Source organism: Vombatus ursinus, unplaced genomic scaffold (assembly GCF_900497805.2).
Source record: "Vombatus ursinus unplaced genomic scaffold, bare-nosed wombat genome assembly UNPS02010769.1, whole genome shotgun sequence".
Taxonomy (NCBI): Eukaryota; Metazoa; Chordata; class Mammalia; order Diprotodontia; family Vombatidae; genus Vombatus; species Vombatus ursinus.
Window position 1 is genome coordinate 3929943 of NW_020950547.1, and position 22915 is coordinate 3952857.

A 22915-nucleotide genomic window follows, 5' to 3' on the forward strand; every position below is an offset into this window, starting at 1 on the left:
GCGGGGCCGGAATAGCCAAGCAGCGGGAGGAGCCTGGGACTGAGGGGGAGGGGCTTCCAGTGTTTGGGGTCGAGCAGGCTGGCTGGAGCTGGGCTGCGGAGCGGAGAGGCGGGGAGAGCGACCCCCGCCAGGTAAGGAGGCTGGGGAGCCCCTTGAGAGGGAGAAGCGTGGGCCCCGGGTATGCGGTCTCAGGTTCTCCGGAGCGGGCGGGCCTCCAGGAGCCCTTGGGGCCCGAAACCCCGCATGCGAGCACGGGGGACCCAGACTCACAATTTGGATGCCTACCCCGACTACCCCGCTCCCCACGACTCCCTCGAGTCTGTCCCCTGCCCCCCATCCCACGCCCCTTTATGTATTCCGATTTAAACACCCTCCCCGGGTCTTCCTCAATTTCCTGCCTCCCCGCCCCCATACCTCTTTCCCTGTAATATTCCAGTCTTGAGCCCTATTCTCTTTCTTACCTAAAACTCAGTAGGTGGTGGTGGAGAGCTGTTTTAAAAAATACAGTATATAATTTATTAAAATAACATTTTAGGGAGGGAGTGGGGATGGGGGGCGGGGGCGGGAGTTGTTTCTGTTTAGAGCCAGACATGCAGATGATCCATCCTGGGTATGAATTAATCTGCCACCTCTGGTCCTCACAGTTAATTAAACACAGCTGAAGAAGGTTGTGCCTCTTCTCCCCCCGCCTCAATATATGAGACTTAAAAGCAGATACTTTGCTCTCTTTACTGATGCCTAAAGTCACAGAAGGAAGAAAGAGAGGTGGGTAAACATCAATCCCCAGCATTTTGCACATAGGAAGTACTCCACAAATATTTCTAGGTATTGAGTGCAGGCTCAGCTTAAGCTACTGCCAGCAGGTAGCCGGAGCAGGGATTTTGACACACAGGCATCTAACCTAGATCTCTGGGAATACCTGGGAATGTATTGTCAACCTTATTCCAGTACCTGGGTTGGATTACACTCAGTTCAGTCTAGGATTTAACCTATAAAATCAGAGTCATTCAGTGTTTTCACAAATTTCTTGATCAGCTTGTGTCCTCTTTCTCACTAAAATTCTTATCTCCTTTCTAACTTTTCATGACCTAAAGGGAAAGTACTCTCTAGAGCACATGGGGGAAAATATATACATTTATACACATAAATATAGCATATAAATATATAATACAAATATATCTACATAAACATGCATACACATATATGTACTTTATGTATTTGTATAGGTATTTCTATAGGATCTTTAAATATATACACAATGCATATATAGGCATATATACATGTGTGCTTATATGTGTTTATGTATTGCATAATGCACACCTATGCATGTACATGCCATGTGTATATGCATATATATATGTTTGTGTATTTATATATAAATAGGTATGTGGGTAGGTGGATAGAAACATGGACTTAAAACTTCTAAGATCTGAATATTTCTGGTTTCCCAGTCTTCAGACAGGTATTCCCACTGCACCTGACTGATTTTGGGTAAATCTTTTCCTGTGTTCTACTTCCTCTTTGTCTTTACATCACATTAGTTTCCCTTCCCTTACCAATTGAAACTCCTCTTATGACCAAGATTGAAAACAGTTCAGCAAAGCCAGTCAACCCAGAAACTGTATGATATTCTAGCACCACAGTACCCCACCTCTTCCATAAAGGGACAGGGCTCTATTTTCTCAGTTCTTTTCATAGGCCAAACTTGGTCATTATAATTACAAAGCATTCAGTTTTCTAAATTGTCCTTTTATTTTTTAGTCATTGTGTATGTTGTCTTCATGGTTCTGTGTGATGCAAAGATTGTTTTCCCCGAGCAACAGTTTCCCATCTTATTCTAGCTGCTTTGATTTCATTTATGCAAAAGCTTTTCAGTTTCATGTAATCAAAATTATGTTTCATCTTTTGTGATTGTCTCTTTACCCTGTTTAAGAATTTCCTCTCTAGGCATAGTTGTGAAAGAGACTTCATCCTTTTTCCTCCAATTTTTTGTTTTAACAATATAGTTTTTTGGGTTTTTCAAGTATGCAATTGTGATTCATTGTGGTATATAGATGCCAGGCAGCTATGTGGTACAGTGGATAGAGTGCTGGGCCTGAAGTGAGGAAGACCCAAGTACAAATATGAACTCAAATACTAGCTGGGTGACCCTAGCCCAGTCACTGAAGCTATTTAATCCTCAGTCTTAATCTGTAAAATGGGAATAATAATAGTATCTCCCTTGTAGTTTTGTTGTGAGGTTAAAACAAGATTATATATGTAAAATTCTTTGCCACCTTAAAGCACTAAATGCTCGCTATGATGATGAAGATGATGATGGTGATGGTGATGATGATCCAAAGCTATATTTTTGTCAAACTGCTTACCAGTTTTCCCAATTTTTTTTTGTTTTTGTTTTTGTTTTTTTTTGTGAGGCAGTTGGGGTTAAGTGACTTGCCCAGAGTCACGGTGCTAGTGAGCATTATGTATCTGAGGCAGGATTTGAACTCAGTCCTCCTGACTCCAGGGCCAGTGCTCTATCCACTGCACATTTTCAATGTTTTTGTCAGATAGAGTGTTCTTCTTCCAAGAAGTTTATGTTCTCAATTCATTGAACACCAAGTTATTGAGTTTGATTGTCTCTGATTCTTGCTTCACTAGTCTTTCCCACTGATTTACTTTGCTGTATTTTAACCAACACCCAATAATTTTTAATTGCTATTTTATAATACTTTGAAATCTGGAAGTGCCATCCTACCTTTAGTCTCCATTTTTTGTTATCTCCCTTGAAATTCCAGACCTTTGCTCCTCCGAATAAATTTGGTTATTATTTTGTCTAGCTCTTTAAAATATATCCTTGGTAGTTTGGTATAGGACAATAAATTTAGGTAGTAGTGTCATCATTTTTTATGATATTGGTCCAGCCCAACCATGGAAAAATGAGTAGCCCTCCAACGATTTAGCTTTTCTTTAAAAAAAAAAAAGTATTGATATCTTTTGCATTTGCATAACTTTCATTTCTGAACTTATCTCTTTTACCCCTAACAATTAGCAGGCCATTCCTTGTAACAAAGAAAAAAAAGAAAGAAAGAAACAGGGAGGAAAAAGTGTAGATTCCCCAAACTAACCAACACATCAGTGGAATTTGATAGTATGTACAATGTTCCACCCTCATAGCCTCTCGTCTCTGCAAAGAAGGAGGGAGGAACATTTTTTCGTATGTAAAATGACAGAGTTGAACCAGATTATGATCCTTTATCTCTTTTAAAGTCAAACTTGGTCTTTTTAATTAACTAGCGTTCTGTTCTGGTTTTCTCTTTTTTTTATTGACATTGTGGGAATCATTCCACTCATTTCATTTTTTATCAATTCATATGCCTTCCTGTGCATCTTGTTTAATGCTAATTTTTTTCTTATTACACAGTAATTTTCCATTATATTAATTTACCACAATTTGCTTAACCATCCTGCAATTAAAGAGCATATACTTTGTTTCCAATTCTTTGCCATCACAATAAGTGTTACAATGAGCCTTTTGGCCTATGACATTCCTATCTTTTACCTCCTTGGGGTATACATCTAGCAGAGAGATGCCTGGGTTAAAGAATATGATATTTGTCACTTTTTAAAAAACATAATTCCAGGGGCAGCTAGGTGGCGCAGTGGATACAGCACTGGCCCTGAAGTCAGGAGGACCTGAGTTCAAATGCGGCCTCAGACCAGCACTTGACACTTACTAGCTGTGTGACCCTGGGCAAGTCACTTAACCCCAATTGCCTTAAAAACAAACAAACAAAAAAAAAAACCCATAATTCCAAATTACTTTCTAGAATGGTTGGACTGATTCATAGCCCAACCAGTTGTGTATTAGTGTGTCTGTCTTTCTCCAACCCCTCAAAAATGTAGACTTTGTTTTCTTTGCCAATTTGCTGAGTGTGGCATAAAATCTCAGAATTTTAAATTTTGGGGTTTTTTTATTATTAATGATTTGGAGCAATTTTTCATATGGTTATTAATAGTTTGCATTTCTTTTAAGAACTGTTTGTCCATATCCTTAGGCCACTTATCCAATGGGGAATAGCCATTTTGGTTTATATATTTGTTAGTTTATATTTTATAGCTAATTATTTCCTTTGCATACTTAGTTTTGTGAGCATCTGATATGGATAGTAGGTTTTGATAATGATTTTTTTCTTCTGCATTTGAAATTTCACCTTGTTCATTTTTTATTTTCTTTTTTGGGAGGACTTATGTTTTTAGGAATTTACTGATTTTAATCTTTTCAAAGAATTAGCTGTTAGCTTTGTTTCTCTTTTCAGTAGCCTTTTTATTTTAATTTTACTTATTTCTCTAGTTTTTAAATTTTCTTTTGTGCTTTTAAAATTTATTTTCTAATTTTTAAATTGCATACTCAATTGCTTAATCTTTCTTTTTTATTATTAATGTATGTTTTCAGATACTTTTTCCTCTGAGGACTATTTTAGCTGCATCCCAAAAATGTTGTTATGTTGTTTCATTGTTATCATTCTCTTTCATATAATTATTATTTCTAGTAATTATTCAGTAGTCAGAATGTAATTATTAAGTCTCCATTTATGTCTCTATCTTTTGCTGTATTGGGTACTATTTGTATTATGTTATTTAAAAGATGTGTTCAGTATTTCTGCTTCTTTATATTTGTAACTTCTCTATGGCCTAGCACATGGTCTGTTTTGCTAAACGTCCAATGTGGTATTGAGAACTATGTATACTTATGCTTATTCTTTAATGTTACTGTTCTGAAGATGCTAGAAGTTTTTCAGATCTGTTTTTTCCAGAAGTTTGTTCAGTTTCACATTTTCCATTTTGTATCTTTTTCAATTAAATTAATTTAGCTCAGAGAAAGGAATGTTAAATCCTTCTATAATATGTAACTAGGCCTTTTTTGCAAATTAGTTAATTTTTCCCTTGGAAATTTAGATGTATATTCACTATAATGCATTAAATGTTTATATTAGTTCATTGATTATGGTACCTTTAAGTGTATTGTACTTTTTTTTAACTAATCACTTTTGGCATTGTGAATTTCTATTTTCGCTTTATCTGATAACAGAATTGCAACATCTGCTTTTTAAAAAATCATCTGGGAGCAGTTAGGTAGCACAGTGGATAGAGCACTGGCCTTGGAGTCAGTTCAAATCTTGCCTCAGACACTTGACAGTTACTAGCTCTGTGACCTTGGGCAAGTCACTTAACCCCGATTGCCTCACCAAAAAATAAATAAATAAAAAATCATCTGAAGCAAAAGCAACTTGTTGGCACAGCAGATAGAGCACTGTCCCCCGAGTCAAGAACACCTGAGTATAAATCCAGCCTCCAACACGTGCCAGCTATATAACCCTGGGCAAGTCACTTAATGTCTGTCAACTCAGTTTCCTAAACTATAAAATAGAGTTAATAATAGCACCACCCCAGTTGTTGTGAGGATTGAATAAGATAACATTTGTAAAGCAGTTTAGCATAGTACTCGGAACATAATAGCTTCTACATAAATACTAGGTATTACTGTATTATTATTCATGTTTTATTTGTCTCTTATTTTCATTCTGCATATGGTTTTTTTTTTAATGTGCTTCTTACATGTACAAATTATTAGACTTTGTTTTCACAAGATTGTTATACTTTTGTTTCATTGGATTGTTTAATCCTTTCGTGTTTAGGATTATTTGTGTTTTCCTCCACTTATTTATTTTTAATTGATTTTTATTCCATTTCTCTTTCTGTGATTACTTTTCCTTACTTATACTATTTTGGTGTTAGTCTTTTTACCACAGACTATTCCCTCCCTTTTACCTCCCCTATTCTGAGTTGTTCGAATTTACTTAAATATCTTATCTCTCTTTCTATTCATTCATTTATTTGTTTGCTTCTCCTCTTCTTTTCACCCTTCTCCCCCTCATCCTCTCAGTTTCTTCCTGCTGCCTGTTAGCGTCCTCTCTGTTTGGTTTATGAGTTTATGCCAGGCTTTCATTGAGGTTTTTTTTCTTGATTTTTTTTTTAACCTTTTTCTTGTCAGTGTCACTCTTTGGCCTCTCACTTTCCTTCTGAAGATGCCCAAGACAGGGCTGCTGGTAACCTCGGCCTCCTCCATTGCATTGGGCCTTCTCTGAAGGTTCTAACTCAAAACGTCCTTCCCAGTGACCACCCCAGTATTACATACTGCCATGCAGAGTGCCCCAGATGGAAAGTGCACAAGCACTGCTTTGTTCCTTTTAGTAGCAATTCTGTTGTGCATCTTGTGTGACCTCTTTCATGCCATTTACTCTGATCCCATAAGGTTTCTGAGCCCCAACACTTCCCTTGACAGCCTCCTGCTGTACCGCCTATATGTTTCTCCTATCAGGTCTGCATATTGAAGCTGGCAAAGAGGAAGTGTTACATGAAATTATAAACTCACTGAAAGCAGAGTCTATACCCATTTTTAAAAATTACATTCAATTGTATGACTTTATATCTTTTTTTAGTGATAAATTTCATTTTAACACCACAAACCTAAAAATACAAACTGAAACCAAAGTATACTCCCCAAAAGAGTTAAGCACACCACTTTGTAGATACTTCCTTGAATATATGTTGTAATACCCCAGTAGCATGTAAGCTGCTTGAGGTTAGGAACTGTTCTGTTTTTGTCTTTGAGTCTCCAGCACCTAGCATAGTACCTTGCATTTAGCTGATGCTTAATAAATTTCAATAAAGAAATTTGTTGGATTGTTTGAATGGAATAGTACATTAGTACATGGGCCCCATGGCTTTTTACCATAAAAATGTTTTATTAATGTTTTTTGCTTTTATATAAACAATTTATGTTATGACAAAGAAAAATAATGAAGCAAAAGCCTCCCCCAAAAAATGACCACATCTGACGATGTTTGCGACGTTCTGTCCTAGGAGTCCCCTTCCTTTCTGTCAGAGAATGGAATCCCATGACCACTGTTGATTTTTCAGTTAACAGAATTCAATTTCCTCCTTTTTTGTTGTGTTTTATGGCTCTGATATTCCATTGTGTCAGCAATTCATGTAAATTTTTCCATGTTTATCTGAATTCCTCATTCATCATTTCTTTCTGCACATTACTGTCCCATTAATATTCATAGATTTAGAGTCAGAAGGGATCTTAGAGGTCATTGACTCCAACTGGATCAGAAAACCAATATAGTGACACAGAGTGGTTTAGTGACTTGCCCAGGGTCACACGGCTAGGAAACATCTGACTCGGCATTCAAACTCAGGTCTTGTTGGTTCCAAATCCAGCACTCTCTCCACTCTAACACCTGGCTGCCCTGTGCCACAATTTTCTTCACTCAGTCTTTCGTTGGTGACCACCTACTTTGGTTCCAGTTCTTTGCTACTATTAAAAAGTGCTGCCAGGAATATTTTGGCACATCTTAGATCTTTGTTTCTATCTCTGACCTTCTTGGGGTATATGCTCCATAGTGAGACTGCTGGGTCGGAATGTATGAACAGTTGAGTAATTTTTCTTGAATAATCCTAACTTGATATCTAGTAGTTGGGCTAATTCCTAGATCCACCAACAGTGTATTAGTATACTTATCTTCCCATAGCCCCTCAAAAACTGACACATCTGCTCTTTTTTTCCACTCTTTTTTTTCATGTCTTCCCATATTTTTTAAATTCTTCATATTCCTTATTCTTTACAATACAATGATATTCCATCACACTGCCATACCACCATTTTTTAAGCCATTATCCATTTGTTGAGTACAGTTTGTAACTTTTTGCCATTAAAATAGTGGTGCTATAAATATATTTTTGTAAAGATAACTTTTTCTTGCTGTCAATAATCTCCTATTAGTGAGAGTACTGTATGGACACTTTTGTAAATTTGGGAGATATAATTTCATATTATTTTGGACCCATGCACACATGGATCCACATCAGTCCTGGGAGTGCCTGACCTCCAAAGGGAAGGGTCAGGCTCATTTATCTCCTTGTCTCTGGCTCTGTATACCTCCACCTCAAAACTCCAAGGGAAATCGCTTAAAGCTTAGGTTTGCTCATATCTAAGATCTACCCAAAGCAGTGAATAGAAAGGGTCTCAATGTACAATGTAAATCAGATATAGGAAAGCTATTTATTTCTTCCTCGCAAAATAAATGCTAAAAATACAGAAGATTCATAAAAGCACATATTAATAAAAATTTAAACAAGAAGTAGCAGCATTTTGTAATTACTGTTATACTTTCCCTGGAGATTAAGAGTTAAAATAGCAAAACCTGAAGAATGGAACTGCTGAATCAGCATTTTACTGTCACCTCAGCTAGTCACTGTCCAAACATTTGCCTCCAGGACCCTCTCTTCTGGCAAGTCAGGCTAGGGATTGTACTTGTCCTCCTGCCAGTGGTCATCTTCCCCAAGAAACCATATAGTAGTTGTCAGGTTTGCTCCTGAAACGTAGCTGGAATTAGCTGTAAACTCTCAGATTCACAAGGTCACTTCCGAGGCTGAAAACATCCCTCTCAGAATCATTGCTTAGTCACCTATACTTAGTAAGGAAATAAAACAAAAGAGAACCCAAACTCATGCTCAAGTTTGCCTAGAAAGTCCTTTGGCCAGGGCTCCCATGTTGCTTGGAATGGGAGAGAATGAACTGGAGAGACTTGAGGCAGATGAAAAAAGAAAGGAGAAGTTATCTTTCCTTTTTAAAACTGATGTAGCCCATCCTTTTCTAAGGCAAAGTGATAGAAAGGGACAGGGACCACCGAGGGTTTGCTGTGTCATCCCAAAGCACCAAGGCCTTCAGTTCTGAGTACCCAAAAGTGGCGGGGATTGAGTAGATTGAAGGCCTCCATGACTTCTATTATATTTACATCACAGTCATTTCCAGACATTGTTCTCTCTAGCCTTTCTCCCTACCCGCCACCAGGAGCCTTCCCTGTAGAAAAGAAAAACAGTTAAGCAGAAGTTGTTGGTGTAGTGACCACATATAATAGCATGTGCAGTATTCCCAATCAGTGGTTCCCACTCCCCACCCCCATCTCTTCAAGGAAGAGAGGGAGAAGTATTTCTTCATTTCTTCTCTAGGGCCATTACAGTTTACACAGTGTGAGCTTCATTTTAGCATTTCTTTACTTTTACATTACTATACTCCTTGTATGTATCATTTCCCTAGTTCTGCTTACTTCACTTTGCATCAGTTCCTATAATTCTTGTCATGTTTCTCTGAATTTCTCACATTCATTTCTTATGATATAATGATAATCCATTACATTCAGGTACTCCCTTTGTTTCCAGTTCTTTACTACTACTAAAAAAAAACTATATATTTGGTTCCTACATAAACTTTTTTTTTTCTTTTCAATTTTTGATCTCCTTGGAGTATACATCTCACATTGAGAACTCAGAGAAATAAGGCTCAGGAAGGTCATATTAAGAGGCACGTTTGGGGCAGCTAAGTAGCACAGTGGATAGAGCGTTGGCCCTGGAGTCAGGAGGACACAACTTCAAATCTGGCCTCAGACACTTGACACTAACTATGTGACCCTAGGCAAGTCACTTAACCCCAATTGTCTCACCAAAAAAAAAAAAAAAAACCAAACCCAAAAATAAAAGAGGCACACTTAAGGTCACATAGCACACAGTAACTCTGGTCTTCACTCCCAGATCAGAGCACTGTCTATCTACATCACTACATCCCCTTAGGAAGTGCCAGTTAAACTGCCATGCACAGCACCTATTGGTATTTATATAAAAGCAGTTAGAAATTGGGAAGGCTATGCCCTGGCCAAGAGACTACTGTAGCATGACAAAGTGAATGAGCCCCAATCTTGCTGACCTTATGTATTGTAGTTAGACACATTGTAAAACTGGAGCCATGTTTTGGGGTTGATTTAGAAAGTGGTATTTTCCAGTTGCCTGCCAAGAGAGGCCAAGTAGGAAGAGCTCTGAACTTTCAGAATACGTAGGGTTAGTTCCAGGCCCAGCTTCTGGTTTCAGCTGTGTGAGGGAGGACAATTGCAGAATGTCAGAGACCTTGAAACTCATCAACTCCTGCATGCTGTGGGAACCAGATAAAAATGTAATTGGGAAATATTTAATAAAACATGAAAATACAAGAGAACATAGATAATGTTGACATGTGGGTTTCTAAGACAACATGCACCTGGCAGGGATCCTTAGGTACGTTTTGATTGCCTGTTTGCATTTCAGTTTGATACCACTGATCTAGTCCAACCTACTAGTTTTACAAAGAAGAACACTGAGAGGTACCAAGTTCTGAAATGACTTGTCCATGGTCATAGCTACTAAGTCATATAACAAGGACTTGAACTCAGACTCTCTGACCCCACACCAGGGTACTTTCTACAATACTGCATTATTTCCTTGAGCCTCTGTTACCTCATCTGTAAAATGGGAATTATCTCACTATGCACCATTCAAGATCATTATAAAGAAAGAATTCTGTAAACCATGAAACACTATGTAGGTGTAGGCTCAAAAAAAAATAGATGTAGACTGATATTATTATTATTATTATTTCCATAATAGGAATATACTTGGCCAGAAGTATATTCAGAAGAAGAGACCTTACTGTTTTGCTGAGTCCGAATCAGATCTATCTGAACTATAAAAATTTACTGTGTGCTTGGGGCTGACCCTGCCTGGAAAAAAGTCATAGTTGGATCCTCTTCTTCTGGCTGTGGCCTGTAGTATCTAGCCCTGGATGGCCAAGTGGGAGATCCTGCAGGGGCTGGACCGGCCTTTCCAAGAGCGGCTACATGAACTTTATTCAAAAAGTCTCTTGCCTATGGATGTACGGAAACACCTAGCTTCTTGGATTGAGGACCAAAACTGGTGAGGCTCATGGGTGGCCCCTATTCTCCCAGGTTCCCATGAGGCACATGGGACGTGAGGGGGTGGTCTTAGAATAGCAGGGAAAAAACCCACTCCCAGGGGCCCCTAGATTGTGACCCCTACAAAGATTTTAACCTTTTTTTCGATCTTGTCTGCTTAGGTACCAAGCAGTCATGAGCCCTGATACGTCTCATGCTTACTTGCTCTTCCATCATCTTCTGGACCAACTGGGCTCCCAATCTAATGGCTATAGTCAGGATTCTGACCTGCTCCTGCAGCATAACTTAAGGAAGTTCTGCCGGGATGTTCAGGTCCTGAATGTTGGGGTGTGGAAAGGTTGGAGGAGGCACTGAGCAGAGAAGGGCAGGGGGCTGGGGTATGGATCCAGGCTTTAGGAAACACTGAAGGATGGCAGTCGGAGACAGGCTGAGCATCTGGGGCAGGAGGCACTAAGGATGGCTATGAAGAAGTCATTGTGTTCCCCTCATCCCTATGTAGGCTTTCTTCCAGGATAATCCCATCCAGCTGGCTGGGCTAATCTATAATCTGCTGCTGGAGGAAAAAAATATCCTGAACCAGGCTCAGAGGACCCAGCAGGTAAGGAAAGTTCTCTTCATTGTAGTGGACCTGTGTTGGATGAGGAGAGAGTGGGGTGGGATGGGGAGACTATGAATGCCTTTCATATTTTCCGTGGAGAGAGCATAGCCATCACATGTCCCTCAACCACACTAGGTAGTAGCAGGGCTACAGGCACTAGGTCTGTGGCCAGATGTGCTCATAGTCCTTTCTTTCAGGACCATAGAGACACAAGCCCTGAGGTACCCAAGGAGACGAGGCAGCAACAGGAGATTGAGTCTCGGATCCAGGAGTTGAAGGATATGATACAGGTAGTAGGAGCCAGAAGAGGGGTGGGTAGGGCTTCCCCACTGATCTACCATGTTACTCCCTACCTTTCCTTACTCACCTCAGCTTTGTTCACCCCTCCCACTCTCTGCAGAAACTGGTTAAGGATGTTTACCAGCTGAGTGACCTACAGGATGTTTTCTCTTTTCGGTACAAGACACAGACCCCTCCAGGTATAGTTCAGACTGAGTGATTCTGAGAGATGGGTCATTTGCTTGGAGGCTCCTGAGGGGGATGGAGGGAGTGTAGAAAGGATGAGGTGGCAGGGGGTCACCTAGTAGTAGATTGAGATGTCAGAGATGGCCAGCCACCCTGGGAATTGCCTGGGGAGAGGATGCTGGAGGAATCTCTTAAAGAACTATGTAGTCTCCTACCCGGCAAAACTGAGTATAATCCTTCAGTGTAAAAAATGGTCATTGAATGAAATAGGGGACTTTCAAGCATTCCTGAGGAAAAGACCAGAGCTGAATATAAAATTTGACTTTCAAATACAAGATTCAAGTGAAACATGGAAGAGGTAAACAGGAAAGAGAAATCATAAGAGACTTACTAAGGTTGAACTGTTTACATTCCTGCAGGGAAAGATGATATTTGTAACTCATGACTCTTTTGTCAGTATTAGGGTAGTGGGAGGGAAAAAAATTCTATGTATGTATAGATAGATAGATAGACAGACAAAGACAGGGCACAGGGTGAGTTGAAGATGAAGGGGTGATATCTGGAAAGTAAAATTAAAGGGTGAGAGAGGATTATATTGTGAGAAGGAGAAAGAGAGAAGTAGAATGGGGTAAATTATCTCACATGAAACAGACAAGAAAAGGCTTTTACAGTGGAGGGGAAATGAGGGAAGATGAGAGGGAATGAGTGAATCTTATTCTGATAGGATTTGGCTTAAGGAGGGAATAACATACACATTGGGGTATGGAAATCTATCTTACCCTACAGGAAAATAAGGGGGGAAGGGGACAAGAGAGCAGGGGGTTGATAGAGGGGAGGGCAGATTGGGGGAGGGGAAAATCAAAAGCAAACACTTCTGAGGAGGGACAGGGTGAAAAGAGAGAGTAGAATAAATGGGAGGTAGGATAGGATGAAGGGAAATATACTTGGTTTTTCAGAACATGACTACTGTGGAAGTGTTTTGCATGACTGCACATCTGTAACCTGTATCAAGATGCTTGCCTTTTCAATGAGGGTGGGTGGGGAGGGAGGAAGGGAGAAAATTTGTAACCCAAAATTTTAAAAGCCCATGTTAAAAATAAAAACTAAAGAAAAAAGAACTATGCAGTCTAAAGGGGATTAGGATGGGATGGATTTTGGCTGGTCTTCCCTCACTATTCCTCCAAAACCTCTGTCCTACCTGATACTTCGCCTAACTTACTGGGACATCAGCCCTCTCCCAAGGCCAGGACACGTCAGGGAAGAAATCCAGGTGTCTGAGCCTTGGTTCTGATCCCTACTTCTTGCCTCTGCTGTCCAGCGAAGCCATCTTCCATGGACTCTAACCAGGCCAGGCAACAACAACTCCTGCAGGAAACACTCAATGAACTGGACCGAAGAAGGAAGGTGAGAAAGGGGTGAAGGAAGAGGAACCTAGAAGGGAGAGCTTGGGGTGGGGAGGGCGAGGGGAAGCAGTCTGGATGTGCTTGGGGGTGGAAGTGGAGTGCAGCCTATGCCCCTTAACCTTGGTTTCTTAGACCATGGCATGATGCTGTAACCTGGGCAGGCTATAAAGGGAGGCAGGACAGTGGCTATTGGTTGAGGTGAAAACTTACATGCTTCTTGGCTTTAGGAGGTGCTGGATACCTCCAGAGCACTACTGGGCCGATGTACCACTCTGATTGAGCTCCTGCTGCAGGAACTAGAGAAGTGGAAAGATCACCAGCGAAAGGCCTGCATTGGAGCCCCTCTGGACCTCCGCTTGGATCAGTTAGAAAATTGGTAAGGTGACCTTTCCTGCCTCTCTTCCTGTAGTGATGCTTGGCAGCCCCTCCTTCCAAAAGTGACCCTAACTCCCCACCTACTCCAGCCACACCCAGTAGCCTCATCTAGTCTAGTCTAGGATTATTTTTTGTTCTGTTGTTCATATTTTGTAATTTTTTTATGGCACAATCATACTTCAGACGCTTAAATCACAAAATTTGTGAATCTGTTTTCTAATTTTTGATTCTAAAGTTTTGCTTTTGTGTTTTACTAATTTGAACGTAAAGCAACTGTAAGGTTTTTGCTTTGTTTTGTTTGGCATAAGTTGGGAAATGATCCATCAGTAACATCCTTAGGGCATAGTCATAGTGATATGCCTAAGTTCAACATTGTTATAACTCCTGACTGCCATGTTTCTTTTCAAGACGCCTGCGTTATCATCAATGTATGCATCTCACCATAGCCCACACAGTGCTGAATTTTGCAATTTTTAACTGTTTGTTAATTTAATGGTCATCATTGGGTAGCTCAGAATTGCTTAAATGTGCATTTCTCTGATTATCAGAGGGTTTGAACAGTTTTTCGGAAGATGCTCATTGGTATTTCTTGTTTAGGAAAATGACTTCTTCACATCCTTCTTCACCCTCTCTGTGTCCCCAGTGCCTACCCTTTTCTATTGGGAGTAATAGATTTACCCACAGCCTAGTTACTTTTTCTCTGACCAGTCTTATTTTTAGATCTTCAGAGTGACTGAAGAAGAACTATTTAGGGATGGGGTGAGGTAGGGACCCCCATGGGTCTTGTCATCCTGTCCATTCCCTTTTTCTCCAACTCCCCCACCAGGTTCACAGCTGGAGCAAAGATATTGTTCCAGCTAAAGCAACAACTGAAGGAACTTGAGGATTTGAGCAACTTAGTGAGCTATGAGAATGATCCCCTGAAAACCAAGCTGCCTTTACAGGGGGTCACAGAATTGCTGCAGCTTCTGCTCCACAGGTACCACCAAGGAAAGCATCCAATCCTGGGGAGAAAGGAGGAGGCCTTTGGGGAGGAAGAGAGGGAAAGTTTGGGCCTTAGAAGACTTGTGAGCTGTTATGTGTCAGACGCTCAACAGTGCCCTTTCTTCCCCTGCCTTTAGTGCCTTTATAGTGGAATCTCAGCCTCAGATGCTTCTGCCTATCAATCGACCTCTTGTCCTCAAGACTGGGAATAAGTTTTCTGTCCAAACACGGTTGGTATCATGGTGACAGTCTCTCCCAACTTATGACTCCCTCTTCCTCCCACCTCACATGCCATCCTCTTTCCCTTGTGTTGAATGGATGTCTTACTTTGTGGTTAAAGAGAAGTTTCTATTCTCCCTCTCCCCTTCTTCATCTCCTTGTTCCTTTCCTCTCAGTTTCAATTTAACGTATATTTAGGAGACCACTCTATGCAAAGTTTGCCCTAGATGCTGAGGATATGTGTAGATATGACATGGGTCCTGCCCTCAAGGAGCTTGTAATCTAAAAAAGGAGAAGGGTAAATTCCCAAATATAAGGGTGGACGAAGAGGAGTGGAAAAGAAAGGTCCAGGTGGAGTGTGGTGAGAAATTTGAAACGGGAGAGATCACTTTCACCTGGGTGGGTAAGGCAGGACTTCACAGAGAAGGTACCATCTGATGGGCCTTGAAGAAAAGTAAGGAGGCCCTTTAATAGGTGGAGCTCAGGCTGGGATGTGAAGCTCATTCCAAGCATAGGGAATAGTGAGAACAGAGCACAGACTTGAGAAAAAACAGGATCATAAATATAAAGCTGGATGGTTCCTAAGAGGTCATCTGGTTAAACTCCCTTATTTTATAGGTGAAGAGACCAAGGCCCTTGCAGAGATATTAAGGATTTGCCCTAGAGAACACAGGTAGAAAATAGTAGTGCTGGGATTCAAGTCCAAAGTAATTCCCTCCTTACCACTTTGTCTTCAAACTCCCCCTACTCCCCACTGACCCTTCAGGCACCTGGCCAGGCCCAGTGGCCACGGCTGACCAGCCTTCTCCTTTCCTTCTGTAGGCTCTTGGTGAGGCTGCAGGATGCAAATGAGCCTCTGACTGTGCATGTCACCATTGACAAGTGAGTCGGGGCGTGGGGGCAGGTGTATGGGGAGGGCTGGGGTGGAGAGTACTTAGAGGAGGGAGGATGGGAATCGGGGCCCTGGAGGGAGAATTGTCTCTTCCCAAGAAGAGGCTTCTTGGGGTTCCAGGGGCTGCTCCATTAACTGTCTTGTCTTGTTTCACAGGAATTCTCCCCAAATGAAAGGGTAAGAGCCAGGGGACTCATGGTGGAATGGGATGTGACAAGGACAAAAGAGAATCATTTTGTCTCCTATCTATGAGACTCCGGAGGGGGGCTGGGGGGCCAGATCCTGGCCGCTTGTCAGATTTCCTGTATGTCCCCTCCCTCCTGGAATTTTGCTTCAGAAATGGGAGCCCAGAGGCAAGTTCAACTGTGTCTTTGATGCCATCTGATCTTCCAATTTAGGTTATTGTGAGGAAAGCATTTTGTAAACCTGAAAAAAGGACCACCTATAAATGCCAATTATTGATGCTATTGGTTTTATTATTGTTTCAATTGGAGCAGCTTCCGAATGTTCAACATCCTGACCTCAGAACAGAAAACTTTGACCCCGGAGAAGGGAAAGAGCCAAGGTTTGGTCTGGGACTTCCGCTGCCTGGTAGGTAAAGTCAGAACCCTAGAGTTATGTAATCTCTTTAACACGGGTGAAGTGGAAAAATCTGGGGATACAGCATCATTGCAAGACGAGGCAGCATGGTGTAGTGGCCAGAGGGCTGGACAAAGAACCTGAGAGACTTGGGTTCGAATCCCACTTCACACAGTTACTAGCTGGGTGGACAAGTCACTTAACTTTTCTGCAACTGTTTCCTTAACTGTAAAACGGGATAATAATACCTACCTCTCGGGTTTGCTGTGACAATCAAATGAAATAATGTCTATACAATTCTTTACAAACCATAAAGTGCTACATCTATTAGAGGTATGAGGGGACCCCATCCTAACTCCTTCCCATCCTCATCCCTTTCTGTTCACAGACACTGAAGGAGCAGAAGACAAGCAGCTCTGGGAAGGGCTGCAGTGAGGTGAGGTCAGGGCAGAGCCAGAAGGAAGGGGATGGGACTGTTCTCAGGCAGCCAGCAGGGCCTGCTGACCATGACCTTGACTCTTTAGGGACTGCTCATTGTGACGGAGGAGCTTCACATCATTAACTTCACTGTCAAATACTCCTACCAGGGGCTGAATCTAGAGTTGAAGGTAAAGGAGGACGTAGGAAGAGAGGAGAAGAGAGGGGAGAGGGAGAGGGGGGGACTTGTCTTCTGGGGCTGGAGCACCAGGCCCGGGCTTCCTGCCAGTTGCTATCACAGGACGTCCTCTCCCTTCCCTGCCCCTCCCCCAATGTCTTCCTCTTAGACCAATAGTCTTCCTGTGGTGATCATCTCCAACATGAACCAGCTTTCCAGCGCTTGGGCCTCCATACTTTGGTTTAATCTGCTCAGCTCTGATCCCCAGGTAAGAGGTTGGGAAGAGACCCTGCAGAGTGTGAGGGAGGGGAGGGAGGGTCAGGGGTAGGTCAGGTCTGAGGATGCATCGTGGCAGGGAGGGCTGGGGGAAAACCATGGGTGCCTCTGAACTGGGCTGTCCTTCCCATCCTGTCTCTAGGATCAACAGTTCTTTTCCAGTCCCCCCAAGGCCCCGTGGACAGTGTTGGGCCTAGCCCTCAGCTGGCAGTTCTCTTCCTGTACTGGCCGAAGTCTTGACCAAGAGCAGCTTAACATGTTGAAGAAAAAGCTGTTTGGTACAGATGATTTCCATTTCCTCAATAAATTCCAGTCCCCTTGGTTTCCATTCTTCTTTGGCTCCCCATGTTGCCAATCTAGTCCCTTTCACCTTCTGTCCCTTTGTCGCTGTGATGTGCACCTCCCCACCCAGCCCCAGCTGTAGAATCTTGGGGTTGTAAGGGACAGCAGAGATCATCTAGTACAATTTGTACCCTGACGATAATCTGAACAAGTGGCCGTCCAGTTTTTGGCTTCCAGTGATGGGAAACTTGCCAGCTCTCCTGGCCGCCTAGTCCATTCCATTTTTGGATAGTTAACTGTTGGAAAGTCTTTCTCTACCTTCTACCTACTGTTCCTACTTTAGCCCTCTGGGGCCAAGCAGAGCAAATCTAATTGTACATAACACCCCTTCAACAACTTGAAGACATAGTTATAAGGCTCCTTGCCTAAGTCTTCTCTGTGCCCGTTGCCCAGTATTTCAGTGGCACATTATCCACTTGCCATCACACTCCATCTGAAATACTGTCCTGGTTACCCTCTGTTGGTGTCACGGTAGCTTGCCAGCGTTCTCTTAAAAATGTAGTAGTTCAAAGGAACCCACATGTACAAAAATATTTGTAGCAGCTCTTTCTGTGGTGACAAAGAATTGGAAATTGAGGGGATGCCCATTAATTGGGGAATGGCTGAACAAGTTGTAGTATATGAATGTAATGGAATACTATTGTGCTGTAAGGAATGATGAGCAGGCAGACTTCAGAAAAACCTGGGAAGACTTGTGTGGACTGATGCTGAGTGAAGTGAACAGAACCAGGAGAATGTTGTACGTAGTAAAAGCCACGTTGTGTGATAGCTAACTTTGATAGACTTAGCTTTTCTCAGCAATGCAGGGATCTAAGACATCTCCAAAAATCTCATGATGGAAAATGCTAGACATCCAGAGAAAAACTGTGGAGTCGGAATGCAGATTGAAGCATACTGTTTGCTCTTTTTTATTCTTTTGTTTTGTTTCCTCTTTCTTGTGGTTCTTCCTATTGGTTCTAATTCTTCTTTACAGCATGACTAGTATGAAAATATGTTTAATAGGAATATATATGCATAGCCTGTATCAGATTGCATGCTGTCTTGGGGAGGGAAGTAAGGAGGGAGGGGAAGAAAATTTACAGCTCAGAAGCTTATAGAAATGATTGTTGAAAACTAAAAATAAATTAATTTTAAAAATGTAGTAATTCCCAGAACTGAACGCAGCATTCCATCTGTCCCTCCATTTGAAACCCCTGTGTCCTTCTGTCCTTCAGAGCAAGAGCACAAGAAAGAATCACAATTGTTGTTGTCCTGGGCTGCCTTCTCCAAGGTAATGAACTCTCTGACAGCAGACCCCCTTCACTCTTCAGGGTCCTTCCACATTCTCTGAGGTATTTCCCCTGCCTTTGCTCTCCTGTAGCAGGACAGCCCTCCTGGGAAGATGCCTTTCTGGACGTGGTTGGACAAGATCCTGGACTTGGTGCACAGCCACCTGAAGGGTATCTGGAAAGATGGGTATGAGGAGGATGCTCTGAGCTTGCCCGCTCTGCTGTACTGAGGGTGGGTTTGGGGCTCCCCCTTGTGGGCACAATGGGCCCTGCAACTATAGACTGGAGAGTGGAGATGGTACGGTAATGACTGACATTTCAATGTCCCTGTAATGTTTCCAAAGCACTTTACAGACATTGTCTTGTTTGAGCCTCATAGCGGTGCCGTGACATATGAATGTCGTATTCCTCATATAGAGTTAAGAAATGAGCCTAGAAAGGTCAAATGAGTTGATCCCAGACCCTCAGAAAGCAGATTCATACCTCAGTCTCTCCTAACTCTCAAAAGCAGCCTTCTTTCCACTCATTCTGTTTCTCATATGAAAGAAGAAAGGGGGCTCATGTGCTGGCTATTTTCCACTTCCTTCTTTCCATTCCATGTAACAGGCTCATTAAGGGCTTTGTGACCCGTGCCCAGGCACTGCGATTGTTAAAGAAGAAATTGCCAGGTACTTTTCTGCTGCGATTCAGTGAGACCTCAGTAGAGGGGGGCATCACCTGTTCATGGGTGGAACATCAGGATGATGGTAAGACTGCAAGACATGCCCTCTCTGAGTCCTCTCCCTTACCAAGTTTTGATCCCTGCTCGGTTTGACCTTTTGACTTTTCTGACCACTTTGATTACTCGACTGGGATTGAGGAGTGGGAGGGTAGCCAGAGCCCTCAAGCAGAAGAGGCAGACTTCTGCTTCTTTCCCCCAAGCCTCATCCCTTCTGACGTCTTCTTCCCATTTCCCCCTCCCCAGACAAGGTGGTCCTCCGATCAGTAGAGCCGTACACTAAAGACATTCTTCAGTTAGTCCCGATCACAGAGATCATTCGTAATTACCAGTTACTGGCAGAGGAGAATGTGCCTGAGAACCCACTGTGCTTCCTTTACCCTGGCATACCCCGGGATGAAGCTTTTGGACCCTATTACCGTGAGAAAGGTAGAAACATGGAGTCTTAGGACTCAAGGAGTCCTATTAGAAATTGTAGAATCCAACCCCAGCATCTCTTTGATGGGAACACTGATTCAGGGAGGCTTGCGTGATTTGAGCAGGGTCCTCCGGTTACTGCCCAGACTGGGTGGCATGAGGGTGAGGGAAGAAGGAGGGAGCCGGGGGCTTTGATTTGTATTCACTAACCTCCATCATTCTTCCCTCTTAATCACACCTGGACCACATCTCTTCCTACCACAGTTGATCTTGCAAAACACAGGAAGTACTTAAGCCGGGAACTCATTGTAGTGTCCAACAGGTGAGATGTGACCTCCTTAGGCCCTTTCCTAAGCTGCCATGTCTTCTTCACCAGCCCACGTCAAGCTCTTTCAGCTTTCCTCAGATATTTACTCTTTCTTCCCAGTCTTCTTGTCCTTCTTTTGCTCCTCTATTCTCCCTTCTTTGTTAACCTTCTTTCCTTTCCTATGACTTATTTGGAAATCTTTGGAACAAGAGAAATTCAACCCTGTACCTCTTCCCTATTCCTCATACTTTTCTCTAAAGGAATCCCCTTATGTCTGCTCCTACAAACACTATCCAAATCCGGCCCCTTCTCACCTGGGTCTGTGTTGTTGCAGGAGCCTTCTGGTTGGTCTCCCTGCCTCAAGCCTCTCCTCGCTCAGACTGTTGCCAAAATGATTTTACTAAAGCCTAAGTCTTAGCATGTCACCTCCTCAGTCACTGCAGGTGGTTCCCCATCTCCTCTAGGAGCAAATAGAAACTCCTCTCTTTAGCCCTGAAAGCTCTTCATGACTTAGCCCTTGTCTTTCTTTCTGTTCTTTTAACCCAGTGTTCCTTCCTTGCACTCTGTGTTCCAGCCATACCTCTTTATTTGCTGTTCATATGATTTCATACGTCCCTCAAACCTGGAATGTTTTCCTCCGCCCCCAACTCTAGATTCCTTGGCTTCCTTCTAGACTCAACTTAAGGGGGCAGCTAGGTGGCGCAGTAGATAGAGCTCTGGCCTTGTAGTCAGGAGGACCTGAGTTCAAATCTGGTCTCAAGACACTTGAAACTTACTAGCTGTGTGATCCTGGTCAAGTCACTTAACCCTGACTGCCTCACCAAAAAAAAAAAAAAGAAACAAACAAACTCAACTTAAGCCCTACCTCCCCCAGGAAGACTTTCCTGGTCCCTACAACTGCTTGATGTCTTTCTCTATAAGGCTACCTTCTAAGTACTTGGTATTTATCTTATATCCACTGATTTACATACCTCTTAGAATATAAGCTTCTGGAAGGCTGGGATTGTTTTTTTTTTTCCTTTTTCTTTGGATCTCCTGCACTTAGAACAATTATAAGTGTATGTTGATGGATTGATTGACAGTGCGCGAGCATGCGCGTGCACACACACACACATACTCCCACACTCACACACTCCCTCTCTCCCTTTCTCTCTGTCTCTGTCTCTGTCTCTCTCTCTCTCTCTCTCTCAGCCTTATCGTTTTGTCTCTTTCTTGGTTTGTGTGTTTAGGCAGGTCGATGATGTGCAGTCACCACATCCGTTGCAGCATCCAGAAATGCTGGACTTTGATCTGGAGCTTCATCCAGACTGGGAGCAGACGGAGCCTGAGCTTCCCTTGGACCTGCAGGACCTCGGGAAGGATCTGCTAACTCTAAATGTGAATGATATCGAAGGTGAGTGAGGGCTGACTTACTGTCTGTGAGCTCTGCAAAGGCTGCCCAAGATCTACCTAGACTGTACCATAAGCCTGTTGCTATAAGAGTGTAAGTTTTTGACTCCATACTGAGAAAGGCTGTTTGCAAAGGGTTCATTTTGTACAGTACATTCCTCTCCTATTATCTCAAGCCCTCTCCCACCCGAAGTGACCCTTTCAGTCTTTCCAGTGCTTCCTAGCTGTTGGAGGGGCAGCTTTGTGTCTGGGCCTTTGACCTGATTCACCCTTCTGCACTGCCTAGCTCTGCAAAATGACGAGTTGACTCGTGATGCTGTCCTGCTGAGAGATGACCCGGTGTTACCTATCCTGTCCCCTGGCGATGAGGCCCCCTCTTCTGTGAGCCACTTCTTCATGGATGGTGCCACTACTTTTGATTTCCCTAATTACTAGGAATTAAATTTCTCCCTCTTTCCTTCCTTCTCCCTCTACCCCTCTCCGTTGTGATATCGATGTTTGGTGGAAATCAAGAGCCTGGTGTTTGTTATAGGGGGAGGGAGATGGAATTAGGAAAAGGAAGAAACAACTTCACAGCTTCCTGTTCTCCCATGCCCAGTGCCAAATTGTCTCTTCTTTCTCCCCTTGCACTTTGTGAAGTCCTGTGTACCCAGTTTTTCCTTGTGAGAGATAAACAATGTCTGGCTCATTTTACTGGGGGAGGCTGTCTCCAGAAGTGGGAGCTGAGTGGATAGATCAATAATAACTTGGTTCTCTAATCATTTGAAGTTTATAAAGCACTTTTCTCCCTAAAAATAGCTGTCCTGTGAAGCAAGTACAAGTCCTACTGTATTCATTTTACAAATAGAGACTTATCCATGGTCATGCAGCTATGTGAGCTCAACCCCAGAACTCCTGACCCTGTTCTGTGCTCTTCCTGTGTTGCTTTCCTGTCCTGCCTTTGCCCTTATTACCCCCAGCAAAAGTTTCACATGTGCACTTTGATAGCTGGAACCACTTAGCAATGAGCAGCTGGTTGTCTAAGGCTCTGATAACAAATAATTCTGGGGGCCAAGCAAGTCCTGGTATTATGATAGTTAACCAGTAGAACTGGACAAGAGCAAAGCCAGTACAATAAACTGTATTCTCTAACAACCATCCTGTCATTTTTCTTTTGTTCCCTCCCTGGACAATGGTTGGGGGTTGGGGGTGGAGAGGGCTGGGCAGAGGAGGGGGAGGTAAGAGCTGGGAACAACAATCAAACAGAGGGAAGAAAGCAC

The 22915-nt window shown here is 42.6% G+C and overlaps 1 protein-coding gene across 2 annotated transcripts; it reads left to right on the forward strand.

Annotated features, from left to right (window-relative positions):
- Nucleotides 1–39: 39 nt before the first annotated feature.
- On the forward strand, nt 40–22791 carry STAT2 (signal transducer and activator of transcription 2). Of its 2 annotated transcripts, XM_027855017.1 has the most exons (25): nt 40–131; nt 645–765; nt 10525–10830; nt 10991–11141; nt 11329–11427; nt 11625–11717; nt 11828–11906; nt 13211–13296; nt 13523–13671; nt 14497–14649; nt 14792–14884; nt 15696–15755; nt 15922–15942; nt 16263–16356; nt 16733–16780; nt 16869–16952; nt 17109–17207; nt 17358–17493; nt 18772–18827; nt 18918–19012; nt 19432–19571; nt 19790–19972; nt 20225–20282; nt 21497–21660; nt 21943–22791. In XM_027855017.1, exons 3-25 carry the CDS (start codon nt 10700–10702, stop codon nt 22089–22091), a joined length of 2421 nt encoding a protein of 806 aa, XP_027710818.1. In that variant the 5' UTR covers nt 40–131; nt 645–765; nt 10525–10699; the 3' UTR covers nt 22092–22791. The 2 variants fall into 2 exon arrangements, with proteins under 2 accessions (XP_027710818.1, XP_027710820.1); XM_027855019.1 differs by lacking the exon at nt 645–765.
- Nucleotides 22792–22915: the final 124 nt, after the last annotated feature.

What these genes read in the sequence shown, in the direction of transcription:
- STAT2 (XM_027855017.1), top strand. Translation starts at nt 10,700, where the DNA reads ATGGCCAAGTGGGAGATCCTGCAGGGGCTGGACCGGCCTTTCCAAGAG. An exon ending in GTGCATGTCACCATTGACAA is followed by an intron (nt 15,756 to 15,921) that starts GTGAGTCGGGGC and finishes CTTGTTTCACAG; the next exon opens with GAATTCTCCCCAAATGAAAG. An exon ending in AAGGGTATCTGGAAAGATGG is followed by an intron (nt 19,013 to 19,431) that starts GTATGAGGAGGA and finishes TCCATGTAACAG; the next exon opens with GCTCATTAAGGGCTTTGTGA.